Source organism: Macaca fascicularis, chromosome 1, assembly GCF_037993035.2.
Source record: "Macaca fascicularis isolate 582-1 chromosome 1, T2T-MFA8v1.1".
Taxonomy (NCBI): Eukaryota; Metazoa; Chordata; class Mammalia; order Primates; family Cercopithecidae; genus Macaca; species Macaca fascicularis.
The window spans coordinates 119,653,738-119,675,245 of record NC_088375.1 but is presented as its reverse complement, the minus strand read 5'-3'; the positions used below and the strand labels follow the sequence as shown (position 1 = coordinate 119,675,245).

At 39.4% G+C, this 21,508-nt stretch overlaps 2 protein-coding genes across 20 annotated transcripts in view; both read right to left on the bottom strand.

Moving 5' to 3' along the window:
- Positions 1–7,879: 7,879 nt before the first annotated feature.
- Positions 7,880–21,224, bottom strand: NRAS (NRAS proto-oncogene, GTPase). 2 transcript variants are annotated; one of them, XM_005542238.4, is made up of 7 exons: positions 19,756–19,869; positions 19,143–19,270; positions 17,065–17,243; positions 12,999–13,158; positions 11,964–12,087; positions 11,585–11,623; positions 7,880–11,481 (listed from the first exon to the last, which is right to left on the bottom strand). In XM_005542238.4, the coding sequence occupies exons 2-5, from the start codon at positions 19,251–19,253 to the stop codon at positions 11,968–11,970; spliced, it is 570 nt and encodes a 189-aa protein (XP_005542295.1). In that variant the 5' UTR covers positions 19,254–19,270; positions 19,756–19,869; the 3' UTR covers positions 7,880–11,481; positions 11,585–11,623; positions 11,964–11,967. The 2 variants fall into 2 exon arrangements, 1 of the variants encoding a protein (XP_005542295.1); XR_012416215.1 differs by lacking the exon at positions 17,065–17,243 and having other exon boundaries at positions 19,756–21,224.
- Positions 20,014–21,508, bottom strand: part of CSDE1 (cold shock domain containing E1) — a 40,596-nt gene continuing 39,101 nt past the window's right edge. For all 18 annotated transcript variants that reach the window (XM_065547339.1, XM_073998376.1, XM_073998383.1 and 15 more), the window contains one exon: positions 20,014–21,317. In XM_065547339.1, the coding sequence (XP_065403411.1) occupies positions 21,270–21,317 (48 nt within the window). In that variant the 3' untranslated portion in view covers positions 20,014–21,269. The remainder of the gene's footprint in view (positions 21,318–21,508) is intronic.

The window sequence follows — 21,508 nt, the reverse complement described above, 5'->3', positions numbered from 1 at the left end:
ACTATAAAATATCCTGACATTCATTTTATTATTTTGCTTTGCCCCCTGAAATTTGACCCTTCTCTGCTAAGTGGAGAGAGATGAGCTTTGGACCTATTTATAGCTTGAGGCATTTGATAGTGAAAAACAGGTGAAGCTTTCAGTCTTTACTTTGGGATTAGAAGTTATCTGTGGTGGTTCAAAAACTGCATTTCAATACTCTCTAAATCTTCCTACAGACTGGATCCTTGGCAAGTGTAGTACACGATGTGACCACTGATGGTGATTTCCCACCCTAGTGAAACACAGTGAAGTCTTTTTGGTTTCTGAAGCTACGATCCTCAGGGTTTCACATCACACGAACAGCTTTCTGTGGTTGGTGAATATGCTGGTACATTCACCAAGCTCTCAACAGACACACACACACGCACGCACACACGCGCAGGAATGCATGTTTTTATTAGAAATATATCTGACTTAGCAGAAATTCAGTTGACAGTTTAATGAATTAAGTGGTAAATTTACTTCAAGTCTTACAGAAACTCAACTGTCCTCCGGAGTGTTCAGTTACCACTTCTCTACTTATTGTTATAACAGGAACAATAGCTTTGTTTTGTATAACATTTTATTGTATGTAAAACACTTTGCAAACATTATTTGATACTAATTACAATCCTGTAAGGCAAGTAATACCTTATCTCTGTTTCCCAAATAAGAAAACTGGGGCTCTGACTGGTATCTTGCTCAAAGTCATTCTGTTCATCCTAAATGGCAAAACCAAGGATCTCTGGACCCAAATTTCACGCTCTTTCCACAATAACACACAGTCTTCCCCCCCCCCCCCCCCCACCCCCCGAGACAGAGTCTCGCTCTGTCGCCCAGGCTGAAGTGCAGTGGCGCCATCTCGGCTCACTGCAAGCTCCGCCTCCGGGGTTCACGCCATTCTCCTGCCTCAGCCTCCTGAGTAGGTGGGACTACAGGCGCCCGCCACCACGCCCGGCTAGTTTTTTGTATTTTTAGTAGAAACAGGGTTTCACCGTGTTAGCCAGGATAGTCTCGATCTCCTGACCTCGTGATCCGCCCGCCTCAGCCTCCCAAAGTGCTGGGATTACAGGCGTGAGCCACCGCGCCCGGCCAGTTATGCCTAAATATTTGATGGTTACTTCTAGGTAAAGAAAGTACGCTGCTGGACTCAGCAGAAATTTTAAATTACAACAGCTTACATTGAAGACCAGCTTGGCATTTCAGATGAGCAGCAGAATTATGGGTATAAACCAAAGGATCTTTTTACTATTAACTATTTCTTTTTGAAAATTGGGACAAGCCTTTTTGTTGGCAAAACTTGATAATATTTTAGTGTTTAGCCTTATGGCCAACCTCTCAATCAACAATATTGGAACACATTACAAAGGTGTTACTGAACCAAAATGTTTGCTCATTTCTTTCCAACTCCTTTTTGTTACATTTTCAACTGGATTTCCCAACAGTATCCACAAATTGATATATCCAAACTAAGCATCTTCCTCCATGAACCTGCTTCTCCTTCAGTAATTCCTATCTTTATATAAGTTACCCTCCAATTTTCTCATTCCACTTGTGTAAATACCCTTGTTGCCTACCCAAAGGTCATTTTCCCTACCTTTCTTACAAACAAAAAAATTTGATTTGAGCATTAATGTGCTCAGCCAAAAAACAACATTTGCTAGATTCCTCTGTGGCTAGAAGTGGCCATTTGACACAGCCTGGCCAACGTGATGTAAGCAGAATTGCTGGGTGGGATGTCTCCAAAAATTCTTTTAAAAGGGACCAGCTCAGCTGGCATATGTTTGCCTTTTGCCCTTCTTCTTCTTCCTGCCTGAAAAAGGAAATATGTGGATAGGGGGCTCCAAACCAACCATTGTTTTAACACAAATGGTGAGCAGGACAAGAGCCACATAAAGAGTATCCGAACAGAAACAAAGAATTAGGGTCCCTGATGCCATCCTAAAGCCACCATATTAGTACAGGACTTCCCATATTTAGAATTCTTGTTTAATTAAAGAATGTTTTCTTAACAGACAGGGTCTCACTATGTTGCTCAGGCCAGAGTGTAGTGGTATTCACAGGAGTGATCCTACTACTCATCAGCACAGGAGTTTTGACCTGCTCTGTTTCAGACCTGGGCTGGTTCACTCCTTAGGCAACTTGGTGGTCCCTAACTCCTGGGAGGTCACCCTATTGATGCAGAAATTAGTATGGACACTTGATCAGCATAGATTACTATAGCCCAGAACTCCTGGACTCAAGCGATCCTCCTGCCTGAGCCTCCTGAGTAGCTGGAACTGCAAGCATGCAACACCATGCCCGGTCAGACTTCCTGATACATAAGAAAAATGGCCGGGCACTGTGGCTCATGCCTGTAATCCCAGCACTTTGGGAGGCCGAAGCAGGCAGATCACGAGGTCAAGAGATCGAGACCATCCTGATCAACACGGTGAAACCCCGTCTCTACTAAAAATACAAAAATTAGCTGGGTGTGGCGGCCTGTAGTCCCAGCTACTCGGGAGGCTCAGGCAGGAGAATTGCTTTAACTCGGGAGGCGGAGGTTGCAATGAGCTGAGATCACACCATTGCACTCCAGCCTGGTGACAGAGCGAGACTCTGTCTCAAAAAAGAAAAAGAAAAGAAAAGAAAAATAAATTTGTTTTAGTCACTGATTAGTCAGTTTTTTTGGTTATTAGAAGCCAATGTAATTCTACCCAATAAGTCATTAGTTACCTCAAAGTTGGATAATTGCAATAGATTCCTAATTATCTCCCTTGCCTCCAATCCATATTGTATAATACCACCAGGTTAAATCTTCTGAAAAACCACTTGATCATTATATTCTCAGTTCGGAAACATTCAGTGACTCTTTTTTTTTGGAGATGGAGTCCTGCTCTGTCGCTTCGTCTGGAGTGCAGTGGGGCGCTCTTGGCTCACTGCAACCTCCATCTCCTGGGTTCAAGCGATTTTTCCTGCCTCAGCCTCCCGAGTAGCTGGAATTACAGGTGCACACCACCACACCTAATTTTTGTATTTTTAGTACAGACAGGGTTTCACCATGTTGTCCAGGCTTGTCTCTAACTCCTGACCTCGAGCGATCTGCCTGGCTTGGCTTTCCACAGTGCTAGGATTACAGGCGTGATCCACCGTGCCTTTATTTTTATGACTTTCTTAAGAAAATTTTCATGTAAGTAATCAAAAATGTAGTTCAAGAATGTTTATTGTAGCTAAACCTTTATGATAGTCAAAAGGCAGGAAAAACCCACATGTCTACAATAAAAGATTTAATAAAGCATGGTATAACCGTAAAGTAAAATGCCACACATTGAAATAATGATGTAGATGAATACATATTAACATGAAAAACATTCACAAAATGTTATTAGTGAAAATAATATTACAACAATGTATATATGGTATAATCTTGTCTTTGTAAAAAAAGAAAAGTATTAATTTACATATCACTCTAAGCATTGAAAGCAGCTTGAGTAGTTTACACTCTTATTCTTTCTGGGTAGTGTGATGATGATGATTTTTACCCCATTCTTTTGGCTTATGTACATTTTCTACCATGAACAAGTATTATTTCTATCACCAGGAAACAAACTCTGAATTTAAAGCAAAACAAAAATAAAAATCTCAGTTGTATCATCGTTTGCAACCTTCAAGAAAAACGCCCAGAAATTCCCTGTAATAGGAAAAATCTATCTACTCATTCTTTTTCTCTAATTAAGCATGCGTTTCTTCAGGCATAAGCATATAAGATAAACTAGGCTCATTTAATTCTATTTTTGTTTTAGTTTTCAGCGAAAATATTGTTTTCTATGTCTTTTTTAAAAATTATACTTCAAGTTCTGGGATACATGTGCAGAACGTGCAGTTTTGTTACATAGGTATACACGTGCCATGGTGGTTTGCTGCACCCATCAACCTGTCACCTACAGTAGGTAGTTCTTCTAATGTTTTCCCTCCCCTAGCCCCCCATCTATTTTTTATGTCTTTTGAAATGATTGGTGTGCAGATATTTCAGCTATGTGATGGACCACATCAGTTGGAGCTAACCTAGGGACTTAACCATTGTTTACAACATTATTTTAGGGGAAATCATTCTAAGATCCAAATATCAACTTTACAAAGGTACTTTTTAAATAAGAGATTTCTTGTAGTTCATTGAGTTGGAGATACCTGAGGATCTGCGGGAAGCAGATGACCTTGTACAGGAATGAAGTGTACACAGATTGCTGTGCTTGGCTCCTTATTGTCCAGAAAGCCCTTACCTCCATTCTGCTATAGCAGGTCTCCCTCCCTGCTGTGAAACTTGCTGGGGCTCCCACCTCTTTCCAACTTGTTCATCACCCCACATCCTTCAATGCCTCAATGACCACAGTAAGTTGTGGTTGAGAAGACAGCATACCAAAGGGTTCTGTGGGGCTGAGGGTGACTGTCGGTAAACTGCCAGCTCCATTTTTTTTTGTTACATTGCTTCAGTGGGAGCAGTTCTGAGTTCATTACAACTTCCAGTTTAGGAATAGAACTGGAACATAGTTGCCAGCAGCAACCATAGATTTTGTCATCCTGTTAGAGGTGTATAACAATTCCTTTATACTTAAGGAATGCGTTTTGGTTTGGAGCATAACCAAACCTGTGGAATGATGAGGCATTTTATGGTACTTTACTACATTCAGTCTCATTTTCCCGTCAGTAGTAATTTCCCCTACATGCCTAAAAATAAAGAAGTCAAATTTTTAAGACACATCCTTTTCCGTGAGACAAACTGACTTTATTTCCTGTCTCTGGAATGGAACTGAAATTCAGCAATTTGCTTTAAACAAAACAAGCTGTACTTCAGCAGTGTACTATGTTCTGTTAGAGGAGAGAGGGAGGCATACTATGGGGTCCCTGCAATAAAAACAGTGCTAGATAGTGTTCTAACTTATTGTTTCTTGTTGATGTTGTTTTTACTATATATTAACTTATCTAATTTTCACAATAGTCTTTTGAAGAACTATTATTTCTTCCATGTTACAGTTGAAAAACTTCAAGTATGGAGAGGTTGACTTGCTCAAGGTCAGACAACTAATAAGTGGTAGAAGGGGCATTCAAGGCAAGGTATTCTGGCTCCAGAGTGGGGTCTCTTAAGCACTATGTTATACACCATCTCACTATTATGTAGAGTGCAATGAACATGATTGTGTCTATAGAATATTGGGATCTGGACTAGACTTGAGGTTGTGATCTAGTGATTCCCACTTTGATAGATAGTCGTAGAAGTAGATTGGTGAAGTCAAGTGGTTTTTACACTTTTACTTATGAAATCTTTTTTTTAAACTAAATCTTTTCTTCCCCCCACTAGAGACAGGGTCTCACTCTGTGGGCCAAACTGGAATGCAGTGGTGCCATTATAGCTTACTGCAGCCTCAAACTCCTGGGCTCAAGTGATCCTCCTGCCTCAGTTTCCTGAATAGCTAGGACTACAACAGGTGCAGGGCTAGCTAAGTTTTAAAACATTGTAGAGACAGGGTCTTGCTATGTTGCCCAGGCTGGTCTTGAATTCCTGGCCTCAAGTGTGGCCTCAAATGTGGCCTCAAGTGATCCTCCCACCTTGGCCTCCCAAAGTGCTGGGATTACAGCGTGAGCCACCATGCGCAGTCACTAGTAGTTTTTAAGCCATGCTGCTCAGTCCTTGGAGTATAAAGGAGACTTTTAGGAGAGGCTGAATGGCTGTGGTTCTGTTCCTCCTCCCTTGTCCCCCAACTTCAAGGAAGGAGGAGGAGGTAGGGTGAAGAACCAGTTGGGAAGAAGTGGGAGTTCCCAACAAGTTTCACACCAGATTAATTCCATGTTCATCTCTTTCATTTCAGGCTTTCATTCAAGATTTAGTTTGAGGCTGGGCATGGTGGCTCACACTTGGAATCTCAGCACTTTCAGAGGCCAAGGTGGGAGGATCACTTCATTTGCCATGCTAGTTTCATTTTGGACTTTAATAGTAAATGTCAAACTCCTCAGCTTCACAGGCAAAACAAGCATACACTTAAAAGATCTCTTGATCTAACTTTCAACATGTCTTTACACTTTATACCATTGATTTACAAAAATATTCCTATCAGGAATGTTGGGTCTCAGTTGTAAATGTGAATTGATTTACAAGAAAATGTTTTCAAATAATGTGCAAGTTTTCTTTCAGACTGAATTATAATCCACACATTTCAAGCTCCTACAGAAAGTATCGATAGCGCCAATTGTATCATGTCCACAGCATCCATTTGGGAAGATTGCCTTTCCTAACCTGGGTATTTCAGGCTGCTGCAAATAAAAGAGCCTGCTAGTAGGCAACTGCTAGCTACAACCACATCCTCCCCTATCAGGCACGTAGCTGCCTCTATCTTTAGAAACATTTAATACAACTCTAAGACCCAATATTGCAGGTGCTACCCATTTTTACTTCATATGGCTTCTACAAGTTGATGGTAATCTGAATTTATACTAGGTAAGAGACTAAGTTCATTCCTCCCCTCCATTCCCCATTCCCACCCCTGCTCCCCACCAACATCAATAGTTTATAATAGACTATTTTGGTGCAAGTGTGAAGTAAATCATGTGGTAGAATACAACTGCAAATAAGAATGGTCAACTCAACTCTTGGTTCATGAATCTGAACCCTCTTATATTCCTTTTGCAACTGGAAAGAATGTTTATCTCCATTTTGTATGTTCCTGAAGTTCCAGCTTTCTTTTATTAAGGTAAAGGGTCACATTTCACCGCCCAGTTACTTTTAAAAGTATTACAAAGCATACCCTTCCCACTTGGAAACTGGACATTGATTCTCTCTGTGCTCTCATGGAGCTGGACATGCTCAGTTTTGCAAAATGATCACTAGCAAGGCCTCTTGGCCTCTTCTCATGTATTTATGGATATCAAATAACTCATGCAACTATGTTGGCCTTTCAGTGACCTTAAGTATTGCTTATGAGAACAGAAACCTTAATAGCACAGAGATGCACAGGACGTTCCCTCATATTCCAAATAAGTAAGTTTCTTTAGGTACCTTCTCATTATTTCCGTAGTTCTCACCAGAAAACATCCTTTCCTCTTTTCTGTTATTAGAGGGTCAAATATTGGAACAAAATTTTGTAAAATGTGTATGAAAAAGAAACAGAATTGTGGACTGTTTCTCTCTCAAACTATCACCTAGGCCTCTATATGATGTGATAGTTTGAAAGATACAAAGTCCATAATTCTTTCTTTTTCATATACATTTTACAATTATTTATACTCTTTCTAGTTGTCCTAGCTAGAAAAAATACTGTCATTTAAAATTGGTTTTCCCAAGCTTGCTTCAGCCACATGTTAATGACCTACCTTCCCTGCCTCCTTTTTAAGAAAAAAAAGTGAAGAAGAAAAATTGTGATAAGTCTTTCGTAGAGTAAACCAAGGTCTCCAAAATTACAGTATTCCAGTGTTAGTTGAAAATGCCTAGATTTGATATTATTCTTTTTAAAATCTCCTTAAGGTTGATAAATCTGATATATCCTAGTTCAACTCTCCAATTTTGTAAGTGAAGAAACTGGGCCAGCGTAGTAAAATTATATTGGGCCTCAAGTTCTCCAGCCCCTAGCATCAATGCTCCTCCACCTATACCAAGATTGCTAGATTGTGCAGTAATGCAAAAACGAGACAAAAGAGCTCCAATGGCATCTTAATGTATGCAAATCTGACAAATAGCTATGAATCATCCGCAGGGTAATACTTTAAAGCAGGCTTTGATATATTTTATATTATGATGAAACAAGGAACTCAGATATTCCAACACTTCCAAATGTCATATCCAAAAGTTTGAAATTAGTATTAGCGCTTTAGTGAATATAAGAATTACGACTAAGCCAAGAACTTCCAGTTTTTATTTTTTAAACATCATTTAACAAGAAAAACATTCAACCAAATTAAAAAGAATTAGGTTGGATTAATTTACAATAAAATAATCAACTTAAAATATCAGCCCTTCCATTTAGGGCCAAGGAGGCCAATAGTTCCTGTTTAAACAGCAGAATTGCACAATTATTTTTACCTATATTTGATGGCACAAAAAAATAGAAGTCTTACAACTTCCACGGACACCCTCCCCTCCCTCCAGAGTAGAGTTCATCATACAATTCCATCTTAGGTCAGTACTCAGGCTTTTAAAAATCATCTTACATTTTGAAATATAATACAACTACTCTGGTAACAAGAATACTTTTAAAACAATTCTTATAGAAAACAAATACCTTAGATAATTGTGTGGCACATTAGACTGCTCAAAGAAACAGCAAAGATGAAAAATAATGTACAAGAATTATAGTCCCTTGTTTATAGAAACCATCCAAATAAAATATTTTCCCTAATTTTCCTTGCTTCTTATAATTTATTAGCAGAGATGAATTACAAGCAGCAGAATGCACCATTTTTTGGTTCTTGGTTGTAGCTGCCAGCTTAGGAGTTCATGACTATAAATATAAAGCAAATATGATTATGCTCACAAGTTCTGGAATGGGAAAAAACTCCAGATATGTCTAAAGTGTTTCTCTATCCTTGCTTTCAAGTCATGACAAAAAAATTCACAGCAGTTTAAAGGATGGTGAAAGACTAAACATGGGCCCACTAAAATAGAGATTAACTTTACCTATTACACTCCTATAGTGAAAATTGTAGTTAAGTATGATATTGTATTAAGTAACGTTCTATAGTAAGCTGTTGGAGCAAACACAGCATTTAACAGGTTCATTTACAGACCAGGCATGGTAGCCTTTAGACAGAACATCTTATTTTCACACTCTTGAACATGTAACCTTTAAAAAAACCAAAAGGAATATGTAACTTATGACAGCTGGCCAGGCACTTAAATCTGGGGAAAGAGAAGGATTTTGAGGTAAACTAGAATTATTTTCAGCAATCACAAACATAGCCTAAAAACCACGTTTTACATCACACTGAAGTTATTCAGCTTTTAACTATAGTTTGTCACTCCTTTGTGCCAAAATTCACACCTAGGTGTAACTTTTTTTTTTTTTTTGGAGACAAGTCTCACTCTGTCACCCAGGCTGGAGTGTGGTGGCATGATCTCCGCTCACTGTAACCTCCACCTCCTGGGTTCAAGTGATTCTCCTGCCTCAGCCTCTCAAGTAGCTGGGACTACAGGCATGGGCTACCATACCCGGCTAATTGTAACTTCTTAAGAAGCTATTCAAAGAACATACTCAAGTCTGAATTTTGGCCCCATTTAGAAACTTCTGTGCTTAGAACATACTTGAGAAAACTGTAAGTATATACATACAAGGGCTATTGGCACAGGAGCCCAAGATGAGTATCTTTCTCCCTAATTTGACATCAAATTTAATAGATTTTTAAGGAAAAGAATCACACTGCCAGTCACAGACACTAAAAAAAAAAAAAAAAAAAAAAAAAAAAAAAAAAATGACTGAGGTGATAAGCCTCAGGAAAATTACAGAGTAACACCGCTCCAGAAGGAGCAGAAACAGAAAAGCAGAATTTCTGTTTACAAATGATGATAGTACTGTGAAAGCTCCCAGAATTAGCAGTAAGGAGCACAACTCTCCAGGTTCATTATACTCTGGGCACAGTATATGTTTCTTCTTTTCTGAATTTCAAGGTAATATGACATTTGCTTAATAAATGAAAATTCCTAATATAGAAGATGTAGGACCTCAGTAAGTATTTAGATATTAAAGACAGGAACAAAGTGGCCATTTTGGAATTAGTCTTTTATCAAAAGTTATCCAAGTCTGTTTTTCATGAGAATTACCAGGGTATTATCTGCAAATGAAAATGCCAAGCCTCCAAATCCTTATAACTATCAATTAATTATATTTTCCATTCCTGTCTCAACAATTTCAACTTCCTGTTTTGAGCAAACTCATCAGCTTAATCAACATCTTGTTTTAAACCCTTCAAAGAACATTATGAGTAAAGAAAATTTAAAACATTTTTCAGCTGAGACATCCTCATTCTCAAATGAGAATATTGGCTTTAGAGTTTCTACATGGTTAAAAGAAAAAAAAAGGTTTAAATACGTGATACCGAGTTTTCCAGTCATGGTAAAGGGTTTGTGCTAACTGATCTCTTCTTTCCTTGCAGGGCTAACTACAGGCACCCAGCAAAAGTACTAGTTGGAGTTAATGGTGCAATGAGCAAATGTAGAAGAATTTCTTTCTCTGTGATGCTAACTGGATTGTTCAAGTTTTGAAACTGTGACCCTGGTCCATTAGCACCATGCTTTACTCAACTGAAATAATCAAGCCCCTCCTGCTGTGGGGGAAGCTGTAGAAGATGGGGTAAGAAGGGGATTGGGGGCAATTATATACATCATTAAGATACCATGATATACAGTGAAAATGTAATTTGTTAATATACTATATTTGAGGTTTGAAAATCACTGATCACAGCTATTAAATAACAATGCACCAAAGTTTTACAATATTTGAACACCTGCAAATGTAGAGCTTTCTGGTATGACCCAAATTTGAATACAAATGGAAGTTCATTGAATAGTAGGATTATCAGTAAGCTAGAGGAAACGAATTACATACATTGTATAGGTAGTAACCTATGAAAAAAGTGGAGATTAGGTAAAAATTAAGTGAAATTACTCATATGCTTTCAGTTTCATCTTTCTCCTGGGAAAGCCCCAAAACAGGCCTCTGGAAAACCAATTTCATACATGTACAAAATGGCATCTGCTCTCAAATAGATATAGCTTTCCCTCAATGGTTGATAAGTCACAGAAGTATCTCAGACATTCATTTCATGCATAAGGATTTTTGAGACATCTATTCCATTGAAATATTATAAAGGAAGTCTACAAACCACTTCTAGGAAAAAGGCACTTCACTGTGAAAGTTGGATTTAATTACGTCAAAGTAGTGAAGACTAGGATAGACTCAAAATTCAGTATTCATTTTTGTATTTATGAATCTAGAGCAGATGCCAGTTTAGAGAATACAGCCGAAAACATTATAAACAAACCAACCAAACAGCAATAACTATATTCTTGGCAAAACAGTAATTTATGACATTTCTCCAAAAATTAGCATAGTTCTAAGTTCAACAGTAAAAAGAAAAAAAAAATCACCAGCAGTTGCTACTTTAGAGCTCAAGACACTGTTTCCAACAGAATTTCACGTTTGCAGTTTGGTTCTCTGTTTCAGACATGAACTGCTTTTCAGATGAAAAACCTGGGGTGGCAGAGGTGTGTTTGTGCTGTGGAAGAACCCAGGGCAGAAAAATAACAGGGAGTAACAAGAGGTGCATTTCTCTGGTCAGACAGCCAAGTGAGGAGGTAGTTATTCTGAGAACTTCTCAAATAGAGAGTACTGTACTAAACTACTGAGAGCTGGGGAAGTAGCAGGAGCTTCTCTGTGAGACTGAAGATAGCAACAGGTATACTTCTCCTCCAGGGAAGTCAGGACCAGGGTGTCAGTGCAGCTGAAATAAAAACAGAATTTGTGTAAGTGACACATTCAGAGTATAAGAAAAACAAGTATACGAAATTAACAGGAATGAGAATACATTTCCAAACTTGTCCTACCTTGAAAGTGGCTCTTTTCTGATAGAACTTTAAAAGTATCTGTAAACAAAGAACACAAACCATGTCATTATTATCTAGTTTCAAAGTAGTGATCCTTCAAATTCCTGGTCATTGCCAGGAATAGGGTATGCCTACATTTCATAAATAATGTCTTATAATTTCTAATGTTAGCAAAAATATAAAGATACCTGTAGAATAATCAAATGTTTTAAATACTTTAGACCTCAGTACTTTCAGAAAGGATGCCATATGGAAAATATGCAGAAAAGAATAGGCAGAAGCTCAAATAACATATAGACGATAACACTAACACTCCTCCAAAAATTGACCAATACTAAATACTAAGATTTATAATTATGCCAAGAAACCATATGCTTACCTTGTTACATCACCACACATGGTAATCCCATACAACCCTGAGTCCCATCATCACTGCTGTTGAGTTTTTTCATTCGGTACTGGCGTATTTCTCTTACCAGTGTGTAAAAAGCATCTTCAACACCCTATAAAAGGAAAAAATGAAAAAAAATGAGAGAGCTAACTCAACGGACACAATCCAAATTGTAAGCTCTCTTGCACTTGTATCTCTTTATGTGGACATAAGATTCCAATTACATAATGAATAGCTGATAAAATAAAATATGGTGATTTAAGGAAGAGAACACTAAATTTCACATTCCTATTGAATCACATGAACAGGCTGATAGAAAAATGGCACATTTTGCCAAATAAACATTCAGGCAAAGGAAAAGGGTAATGTGAGACATACAGAACAAAACTACATTAAACTAAAGACTCCATTCAGGAGACTTAAGCCCTAAACAGGGGCTGGTTTTGACAGAGAAATAACTAATGTTTATAAATATTTTTAGTCAAGGATCTTCAGAAGAAATATTTGTGGATGTTAATGCAGGAGTTAACATGCCATAATAGACTATTAATACATTCATTTTGGGTTTAAACAAGCGATAAAAAAAAGAACACTATTAAAAATGCCTAACAACAGGCCGGGCGTGGTGGCTCACGCCTGTAATCCCAGCACTTTGGGAGGTCCAGGTGGGAGGATCACTTGAGGCCAGGAGTTCGAGACCAGCCTGGGCAACATGGTAAAACCCCATCTCTACTAAAAGCACAAAAATTAGCCAGGCATGATGATGCGCCCGTAGTCCCAGCTACTTGGGAGGCTGAGGCAGGAGAATCACTTGAATCCAAGAGACGGAGGCTGCAGTGAGCTGAAATTGCACCACTGCACTCCAGCTTAGAAGACAGAGTGAGACTGTGCCTAAAAAAGAAGAAAAGAAAAAAATGCATAACAAAGAATATGAACATGGATCACATCTCTACCAGAGTTAATCAACTGATGTTCTCTCGCCTAGAGCAAACTGTTGCACAAATGCTGAAAGCTGTACCATACCTGTCTGGTCTTGGCTGAGGTTTCAATGAATGGAATCCCGTAACTCTTGGCCAGTTCGTGGGCTTGTTTTGTATCAACTGTCCTTGTTGGCAAATCACACTTGTTTCCCACTAGCACCATAGGTACATCATCTGAGTCTTTTACTCGCTTAATCTGCTCCCTAAAAACGGGAATATATTATCAGAAAATAAGAAAAACAAGATTAGGCTGGGTGCAGTGGCTCATGCCTGTAATCTCAGCACTTTGGGAGGCTGAGGAGGGCAGATTGCTAGAACCCAGGAGTTCTGAGATTAGCCTGGGCAACATGGCAAAACCCGGTCTCTACAAAAAATATAAAAATTGGGCCAGGTGCAGTGGCTCACACCTGTAATCCCAGCACTTTGGCTGAGGTGGGCGGATCACAAGGTCAGGGTCTGGCCACTAGAGTGAAACCCCATCTCTACTAAAAATACAAAAATTAGCCAGGTGTGGTGGCAGGCACCTGTAGTCCCAGCTACTCGGGAAGCTGAGGCAGGAGACTCGCTTGAACCCGGGAGGCGAAGATTGCAGCGAGCCACGATCACGCCACTACACTCTAGCCTGGGTGACAGAGTGAGACTCCATCCCCACCCGTCAAAAAAAAAAAAAAAAAAAAAGTATATATACACACACACACACACACACACACACACACACACACATATATTATAGCTGGGTGTGGTGGCTCATGCCTGTAGTCCCAGCTAATTGGGAGACTGAGGTGGGAGGATCACCTGGGCCCAGAAAGGTCGAGGCTGCAGTGAGCCATAATTGTTCCACTGCACTCCAGCCTGGGCAGCAGGAAAAAAGAAAGAAAAGAAAGGGAAGAAAGAAAAGAAAAAAAAAAAGGAAAAGGAAAGAGAGAGAGAGAGAAAGAGCAAGAGAAAGAAAGACAAGATTTCAGGAAGGAATAAATGGCTAGGGCAAAAAAGAAATTAGCAAATTTTATGTAGCCCTATTAACTTCTAGTATTTTTGCTTTCTTCTACCACTTAGAGAAGACGTTGTATATGAAGGAGACTGCTTTAGACTTGATGCAACAGCCATCAGGAAGCCATAAGTACAAGCTCACCTTCTACTGGAAGTGGATGGGTATTTTATCCTGACAGATGCCCTAGTTAGGCTCCTGGATTCTCCAAAGAACTTGGCTCTGGATTTAATTGGCAACTAGAAATCACTCCTTAGATTAAGGTCTAAAGTATAAAAAGTGAAGCTCACTGCTGCTAATAACTGGCGTGGCAGTATTTAATGGAAGGCAATCTATCACTTTTGAAGATGGGTGGTGCTCAAACATTTTCTTCAAACAAATTATAGATGAAGCTGGGCATGGTGACTCCCACCTATAGTCTTAGCACTCTGGGAGATTGAGGTGGGAGGACCACTTGACCTAGGAGTCTGAGACCAGCCTGGGTAACCTGGTGAAACCTTGCTTCTACAAAAAATACAAAAATTAGCTGGGCATGGTGGCACATGTGCCTGTGGTTCCAGCTATTCGGGAAGCTGAGGTGGGAGGATCCCTAGATCCCTGAGAGGTTGAGCCCTGAGAGTGTCATGTCACCGCACTCCGGCTTGGGCAACAGAGGTAGACTCCTCCTCAAAAAAACTAAAACAGGCTGGGCACGGTGGCTAACACCTGTAATCCCAGCACTCTGGGAGGCCGAGTTAAGTGGATCACCTGAGGTCAGGAGTTTGAAACCAGTCCAGCCAATATGGTGAAACCCCATCTCTACTAAAAATAAAAATAAAAAAACTAGCCGGGAATGGTGGTGGACGCCTGTAATTCCAGCTACTTGGGAAGCTGAGGCAGGAGAACCTCTCAAACCCGGGAGGCGGAGGTTGCAGTGAGCCGAGATCGCACCATTCTACTCCAGCTTGGGCAACAAGAGCGAAACTCAGTCTCAAAAAAAAAAAAAAGAAAAACTAAAACAAAACATTGTATCTCGAAGCCCAACCTATACAACAGAAAACTAAGAACTGCTCTTAGTAAAGGGAGGCTGAAGCATCTAGAACTCCTGACAACGCCCCCTTCAATGACATGTAAGACACACCACACCTGGGAAAACTATTGCTTTAGATTGTCTTGACCAACACAATCCAACAGTACTTTATGTGATGATGGAAATGGTCTATATCTGTACTGTTCAACATGGTAGCCACTAGTAGCTATTGAGCATTTGGTGGTCAAGGAACTAATTTTTAAATTTTATTTAATCTTAATTAACTATAAATAACTACATACTGCACAGTACTGTTCTAGACTCTACCCTGGATTACCCACAAGATCATGCATCTGAACTACACTCTATTGGCTGTTTGCAAAACTATGCTTGATGGCAGTAGCCTACATTAAGGGATAAGACAGCCTAAAGCACCTGGACCATGTCACTGTTAGGTTACTAGTGATTTTTACATTAAACAAGCCTCTTTGAGGATCCATGGGAAAATTTCCTTCTAGTAGCAATATAATTCTGCTTCTTCTGAGCAACTTAACTGCTTTCAGCATACAGATACTGAATCTTTCAGTTGGCTACTTTCTTTTTCACAACAGTGACCAAATTGTAGTCCACCTTTAGAAAGTCATTGGAGCTTCATGCACAATCACACAATATGCTCATTCCTAAATTTGTTTTATTTCCTTTACCCTATTTTTTTGGTCTCACTTAAGCCTATTTTTCATTAATTTTATCTTGCTCTACTATATGCATTTTCATAAGATGTTTTAAATACTCTTTGGTTTGAGGTAAGGCATACAGAAAAATGAACAAATTTCTTGTAAGAAAGAAATGACTTCTAGAAATTCAACAAACATTTATTAGATGCACGCCACCAAGTGTGGGCATTTTATTAAGTACTGCTATTACTTTTAGACAATAAAAATGGGAAGTACAACAGGTTAGGAAAAGAACACTTGAATTCAGCTTTGGACCAATCTGCTTTTGAGAGCAGACATCTTCACATGGACAGGAAATAAGCCAAGACTCAAGTCTTTAGGCAGAACACTTAAGTTGCATTTACTGTGTGCCAGGCACTATTCTGAGTGATTTGCATATTTATTAAAACTGTAATCTTCACAACAACTCTATGAGGTAGGTATTATTATTTAAATAGAGCTAGGTTTCAATCCAGGTAGAATTCCTATTCTTAACCATTATATTACTCTGTTTAAGAACACTGTGCTAAGAAAAAGGAGCTTTGGGTTTTTGGTCCCGGCTCTGCTACTAATAACAATCCTGACTCCAAAACCTAACAAACCACCTTCTGAACTCTTTCTGATTCTGCAAAATAAGAATATTGTACTAGAATTTTTATGGTCCAATCTAGCTTTGAAACTTTATGGTTCTATGGACAAAGTCTATCTTTATGTTCCTTTGCTTTGTTTTCATCTTTATGTACTCCCTATTTACTTTTTTCTATCATTTTGTTTTTTATTTTTAATTTTTTATGGAGACAGAATCTTGCTCTGTTGATTAGGCTGGAGTGCAGCAGTGCAGTGGAGTGAGCATGCCTCGACCTCCTGAGCTCACGTGATCCTCCAACCTCTGCCTCCCGAGTAGCTGCCACCATGTGTGACTAATTTTTTTATTTTTATTTTTGTAGAGAAAGGGTCTTGCTCTGTTGCCCAAGCTGGTCTCCAACTCCTGGGCTCAAAGTGATCCTCCCGCCTTGGCATCCCAGAGCACTGACATTCCAGGTGTGAGCCACTGTGCCTGGCCCATCTTTTCCATTACATAGTGAAAGATGTTTCTTGGAGATGTTTTCCTCTCTGAAATTCCTTTGTGATCTCCAATTACAACAACTCTGGTTCCGAGTTGTTCCCAGTAGCAAGCTTCACTTATGTATTATCAAACATTATAGTAACAGTATATTATGCAAAATAAATTCCAGTATTAACTTTCAGTAATTACCCTAGATTCTCAATGTCAAACAACCTAAAACCAACTCTTCCTGTAATTAAAAAGCTCTATCTTCCCTAGTGTGTTAACCTCATTTCCCTATAAAGCTTCAGAACACAAAGATCATCCTTTCAGAGAAAACAATGCTCCTAGTACCTGTAGAGGTTAATATCCGCAAATGACTTGCTATTATTGATGGCAAATACACAGAGGAAGCCTTCGCCTGTCCTCATGTATTGGTCTCTCATGGCACTGTACTCTTCTTGTCCAGCTGTATCCAGTATGTCCAACAAACAGGTTTCACCATCTATAACCACCTGTTTTCTGTAAGAATCCTGCGGGTGTGGAGGGTAAGGGAAGGAGGGAGGTTCAATTTTTATTAAAAACCACAGGGAATGCAATGCTATTGTCAAGGTCAAATAAGCCTCTAACTATTCAAGCCCATTTCTGCCTATCTGGTTTGTCCCTCAAATTGCTAATATAAAATCACAAACAAAAAGTATCCAATATCACCCTATGTAAAAGAAAACCCACCAAATTCTATATGCCTGCAGAAAATAAAGATGGTCACTCTGTTCCTGGAAAAGATTAAAAAAACACAGTAACTCAAATGACAACTCTACTGTAGCCAGGAGGCTACAGATTAGGTACCTAGTGTATTTCACTAAGCTATGAACTGTACTATTTTATTTGTGCTGTTTATTTTACTTTAAGAAATCTAAACATACCTTCACCAATTATAACCTGGCCCTATATACATCATTTGTGTTTATGACTAAATAAATACCTTTTGTTTCAGAGAAGGTTATAACACTAAATATTTTTTTTCTCATGACAGAACGTACCTTTGGGAAATATTCCTGAATCAAATTCTTAAAGGTTCCAAACAAGGTATAGTTATGATTAATTTCTCAGGAAGACAGACAGGCATAGTTCATATAAAAAAAAAAACTTTCATTTTGGTTTTATGGCAACAGGCCCTTTACTTGTATTTTAATGTCATCACACTTGGAGAAGTCTCTGGAGTACTGGAAGTGCTCTATGCGGTTATCTGGGTGGTAGCTACATGACTATATAAAAACGCAAAAAGCACTGGGTTCTAGACATAAAATTTATGAATTTTACTTATGTAAATTGCTCAATAAATCATTTAAAAATATTTAATTAAAATATTAAACATATCATGTAAAATATTAAAGCTGTTAAGCTGGAAATAAAGATTTTGCCAAGGGTTAGCAACCAATTTTTTTATAGTTAGTTTGCATCAATTAAACACTAGTAGCCAGATGGTAGGGAGGCCAGGTGTTGATTAAAATAATCTCTAAAGTTAGGCATTTCTAAACTGAACAAAATTACAAAACCATTTGTTTATTTATCTATTTATTTATTCATTTATTTTTTGAGAAGGAGTCTCCCTGTGTCGCCCAGGCTGAAGGGCTGTGGCGTGATCTCGGCTCACTGCACCCTCTGCCTCCGGTTCAAGCGATTCTCCTGCCTCAGCCTCCTGAGTAGCTGAGATTACAGGTGCGTGCCACCACACCCAGCTAATTTTTGTATTTTTAGTAGAGATGGGGTTTCACCATGTTGATCAGGCTGGTCTTGAACTCCTGACATCGTGATCTGCCCGCCTCCGCCTCCCAAAGTGCTGGGATTACAGGCGTGAGCCACCGCGTCCGGCAAAACCCTTTATTTAAAGAGCCTTAGATGCCACTTACTGAAGACAATCTGTACCATGAACCCTCACAATACAATAGAATCTCTAAGTACCATTACATAGTACTTTACCATTCATAAATAACTTAAATATATTAACTTTCCATAACATCCCTGTGTGGTAGGCAGGACAAGTTTATGATAATACATGAGGAAAATGAGGTTGAGAGAGATTCATTTGCTCAATATCACACAACTAAACAATCTCCCATACAGTCTCGCTACTATGGCCTGTGTTTCTCATGTAATAGAGCTGTCATATATGAAGAAACTCACGAATGAACTCAACACTGAGTTTGCAAGTTTACAGAACTGTTAAAAACTGGACGTTTTAGAAACTTCAGCAGCTAATAAAAATGAACTGTTCTCTATAAACACGTTAAGCTTATTGCATAACTGAATGTAGTACCCAAAATAACTTTTACTTTCTCTCCTCTTATTCCTTTAATAAAGAATATAGGTAAAGATGATCTGACACGTGAGAGACAGGGTCAGGTCAGCGGGCTACCACTGGGCCTCACCTCTATGGTGGGATCATATTCATCTACAAAGTGGTTCTGGATTAGCTGGATTGTCAGTGCGCTTTTCCCAACACCACCTGCTCCAACCACCACCAGTTTGTACTCAGTCATTTCACACCAGCAAGAACCTGTTGGAAACCAGTAATCAGGGTTAATCGGCGAGCACCACAGCTAAAGTACTTTAAAGCTTTCTATAATCAATGGAAATGAAAACCCTAGCGTAACCTGCCATTTGGTTCTTAAAGTGACTCGGGAACGCAAAAACACCGGACCAATATCGGCATCACATTTCTGGAGTACAGTTTTCTAGCAACCCCCACCCTTGGCTATTTTTCAACAGTCCTTGGGCCCCGCCCTCGCCTAAGCAATGGAAATCCCCCTTCCTATTACTCCCCGAAGCCTTCTCAGCTCTAGCGGGAAGCCTCCAGGCCGCAACTCCTTCCCATTCTCCCTTCTGCCTCCAAAGATCTCCCCACGTAGGCACCAAATGGAAGGACCCCCGCCCAAGGCCTCTTTGTCTCCAGCTGGTAGATTCTGCTCGATTTCTGGCATCAGTGAAACGCCTGAACATTCCACAGCCCAAAGCCAAACACTATGCATGCGAGAAACTTACCTCAAGCTCCACTGCCTCTGCTTTGGACAGATTCAGGACCACAGCAGGGAAAATTGTTGGAGACCCCGGAACCGCCATGAACAGCCCCCACCAGGGAGCGGCACTTCCGGCCCCGCCCGCTACGTAATCAGTCGGCGCCCCAGGCGCCTGTGTCCCCGCCCCGGCCACGTGGGCCTCCGAACCAGGAGTCATGCGGCAGGCCGCACCCAGACCCGCCCCTCCCACACGGGACGTTTCAATAATGAAAGCGCTAGGTGCTAGTGTCTCAAAAATCAGTAAAACTTTATTCGCTTCCATTCTTTCGCCATTAACAGAAAACTGGAGAAAGCAAAAATGTTTTGTGTTTACAAAGATAAACGGCCTCTTTACCCAGAGATCAAAACCTCAAACGACAAGGGGGAAGATAAAACCGCCCTCCCCCACATCCCCTGAGCTGACCCTTGTCATCTTAGACAAAGCCTTCAGTCCACTGGCCAGGGACCCTGTATATGGCCAATTCAAGAAGAGGGCCAAGAAATCAGACCCATCCATTCCCGTGATATAAAGTTGAACAGAAGCTACACCAAGGGTCAAGTGTCTGTATTTTACAGGACACAGTAACCAGGCGGCTACTTATTAAAAAAACAAGATTCATTTCAGGCACAACTTTTTTATTTTTATTTTTTTTTTTTGTTTTTAAATCAGTAAAAGAAACCGGGTCCTAGAAGCTGCAGTGATCTAAGCAGCAGCAAGTTTGTGCATTCATTTTTTTGTTTTTGTTTAAATATGTTTAAATTATCACACTGCTGGCACTCCTCATTTGCATGAAATTCTGCACCATACTTACTAATTGTAGTAAAGTTACCCCCCAACCCACGAAAAAAAACCTACTCTGTAAGATAATTTTCACTGAAATATAACCAAACTTCTTTAAGTGGATTGTGACAAGATTATAAATGATATGAAAAATAACACTTTAAAATTTGGCCATCAACTTTAAGAAATGGTTTGCCTATACAAATCTTTGTAATTTTTAAAAGATAATATATTCTACCCTCATATGGTCCTCAGAATTAAAGCATAATGAACAGGAAGAAAAAGAAAAAGAACGCAACTGAGTGCTAAGGCAGAACATCTTGCCAGAAGTAATTAATGAAGGTAGAGTATATAATGAAAAGTGCAGAATTTCATAGGGCCAACAAGATAACAGTCTATATTTTTCACTTAACACAGGCGAAGTGGATTTTGCAATTACCAGTTGCGTTAAATGCACCAAATAAAGCTCCTAAAATTGATACTATAAGGCGCCACCTTAAGTTTTCCAGGCTGCAACTGTGCATTATTTTAAAATGGTTTTCTTAAATTTATTTATTTTTTTAAACATAACACGAGGAAGGTGTTAAAACTGGTGTAATAGCTCAATAGAATAAGTATTTCAGATTTCGGGAGGGATGAAGAAGGAGATATTCAGAACCCTTCACCAGATTCCCCCCAACTTGATCATATTGGATTAATGATGTGCTTTGTGGATGTGGTTAGTCAATGACACCAGCTTGACGGATCTTTCTTTCTGCACCAAACCCCTGTGGGGGGGGAAAAAAAACCCTGCAGTTAATGATTTGAGTGCACAACAATCACGGTACATTCACTATTCCGAAATGAAACTACAAAAGCATTATTTTTAATCATCTTATGTACTACTAATTCTTTTCTAGAGGAGAAAATCCACAGTAAGCCCTCCTGACCCATTACCTAAACTATCTATCTTCAGAGC

What these genes read in the sequence shown, in the direction of transcription:
- NRAS (XM_005542238.4), bottom strand. Translation starts at nt 19,253, where the DNA reads ATGACTGAGTACAAACTGGTGGTGGTTGGAGCAGGTGGTGTTGGGAAA. An exon ending in AATATGATCCCACCATAGAG is followed by an intron (nt 17,244 to 19,142) that starts GTGAGGCCCAGT and finishes CCACACCCGCAG; the next exon opens with GATTCTTACAGAAAACAGGT. An exon ending in CCTCAGCCAAGACCAGACAG is followed by an intron (nt 12,088 to 12,998) that starts GTATGGTACAGC and finishes TTCCTTTTATAG; the next exon opens with GGTGTTGAAGATGCTTTTTA.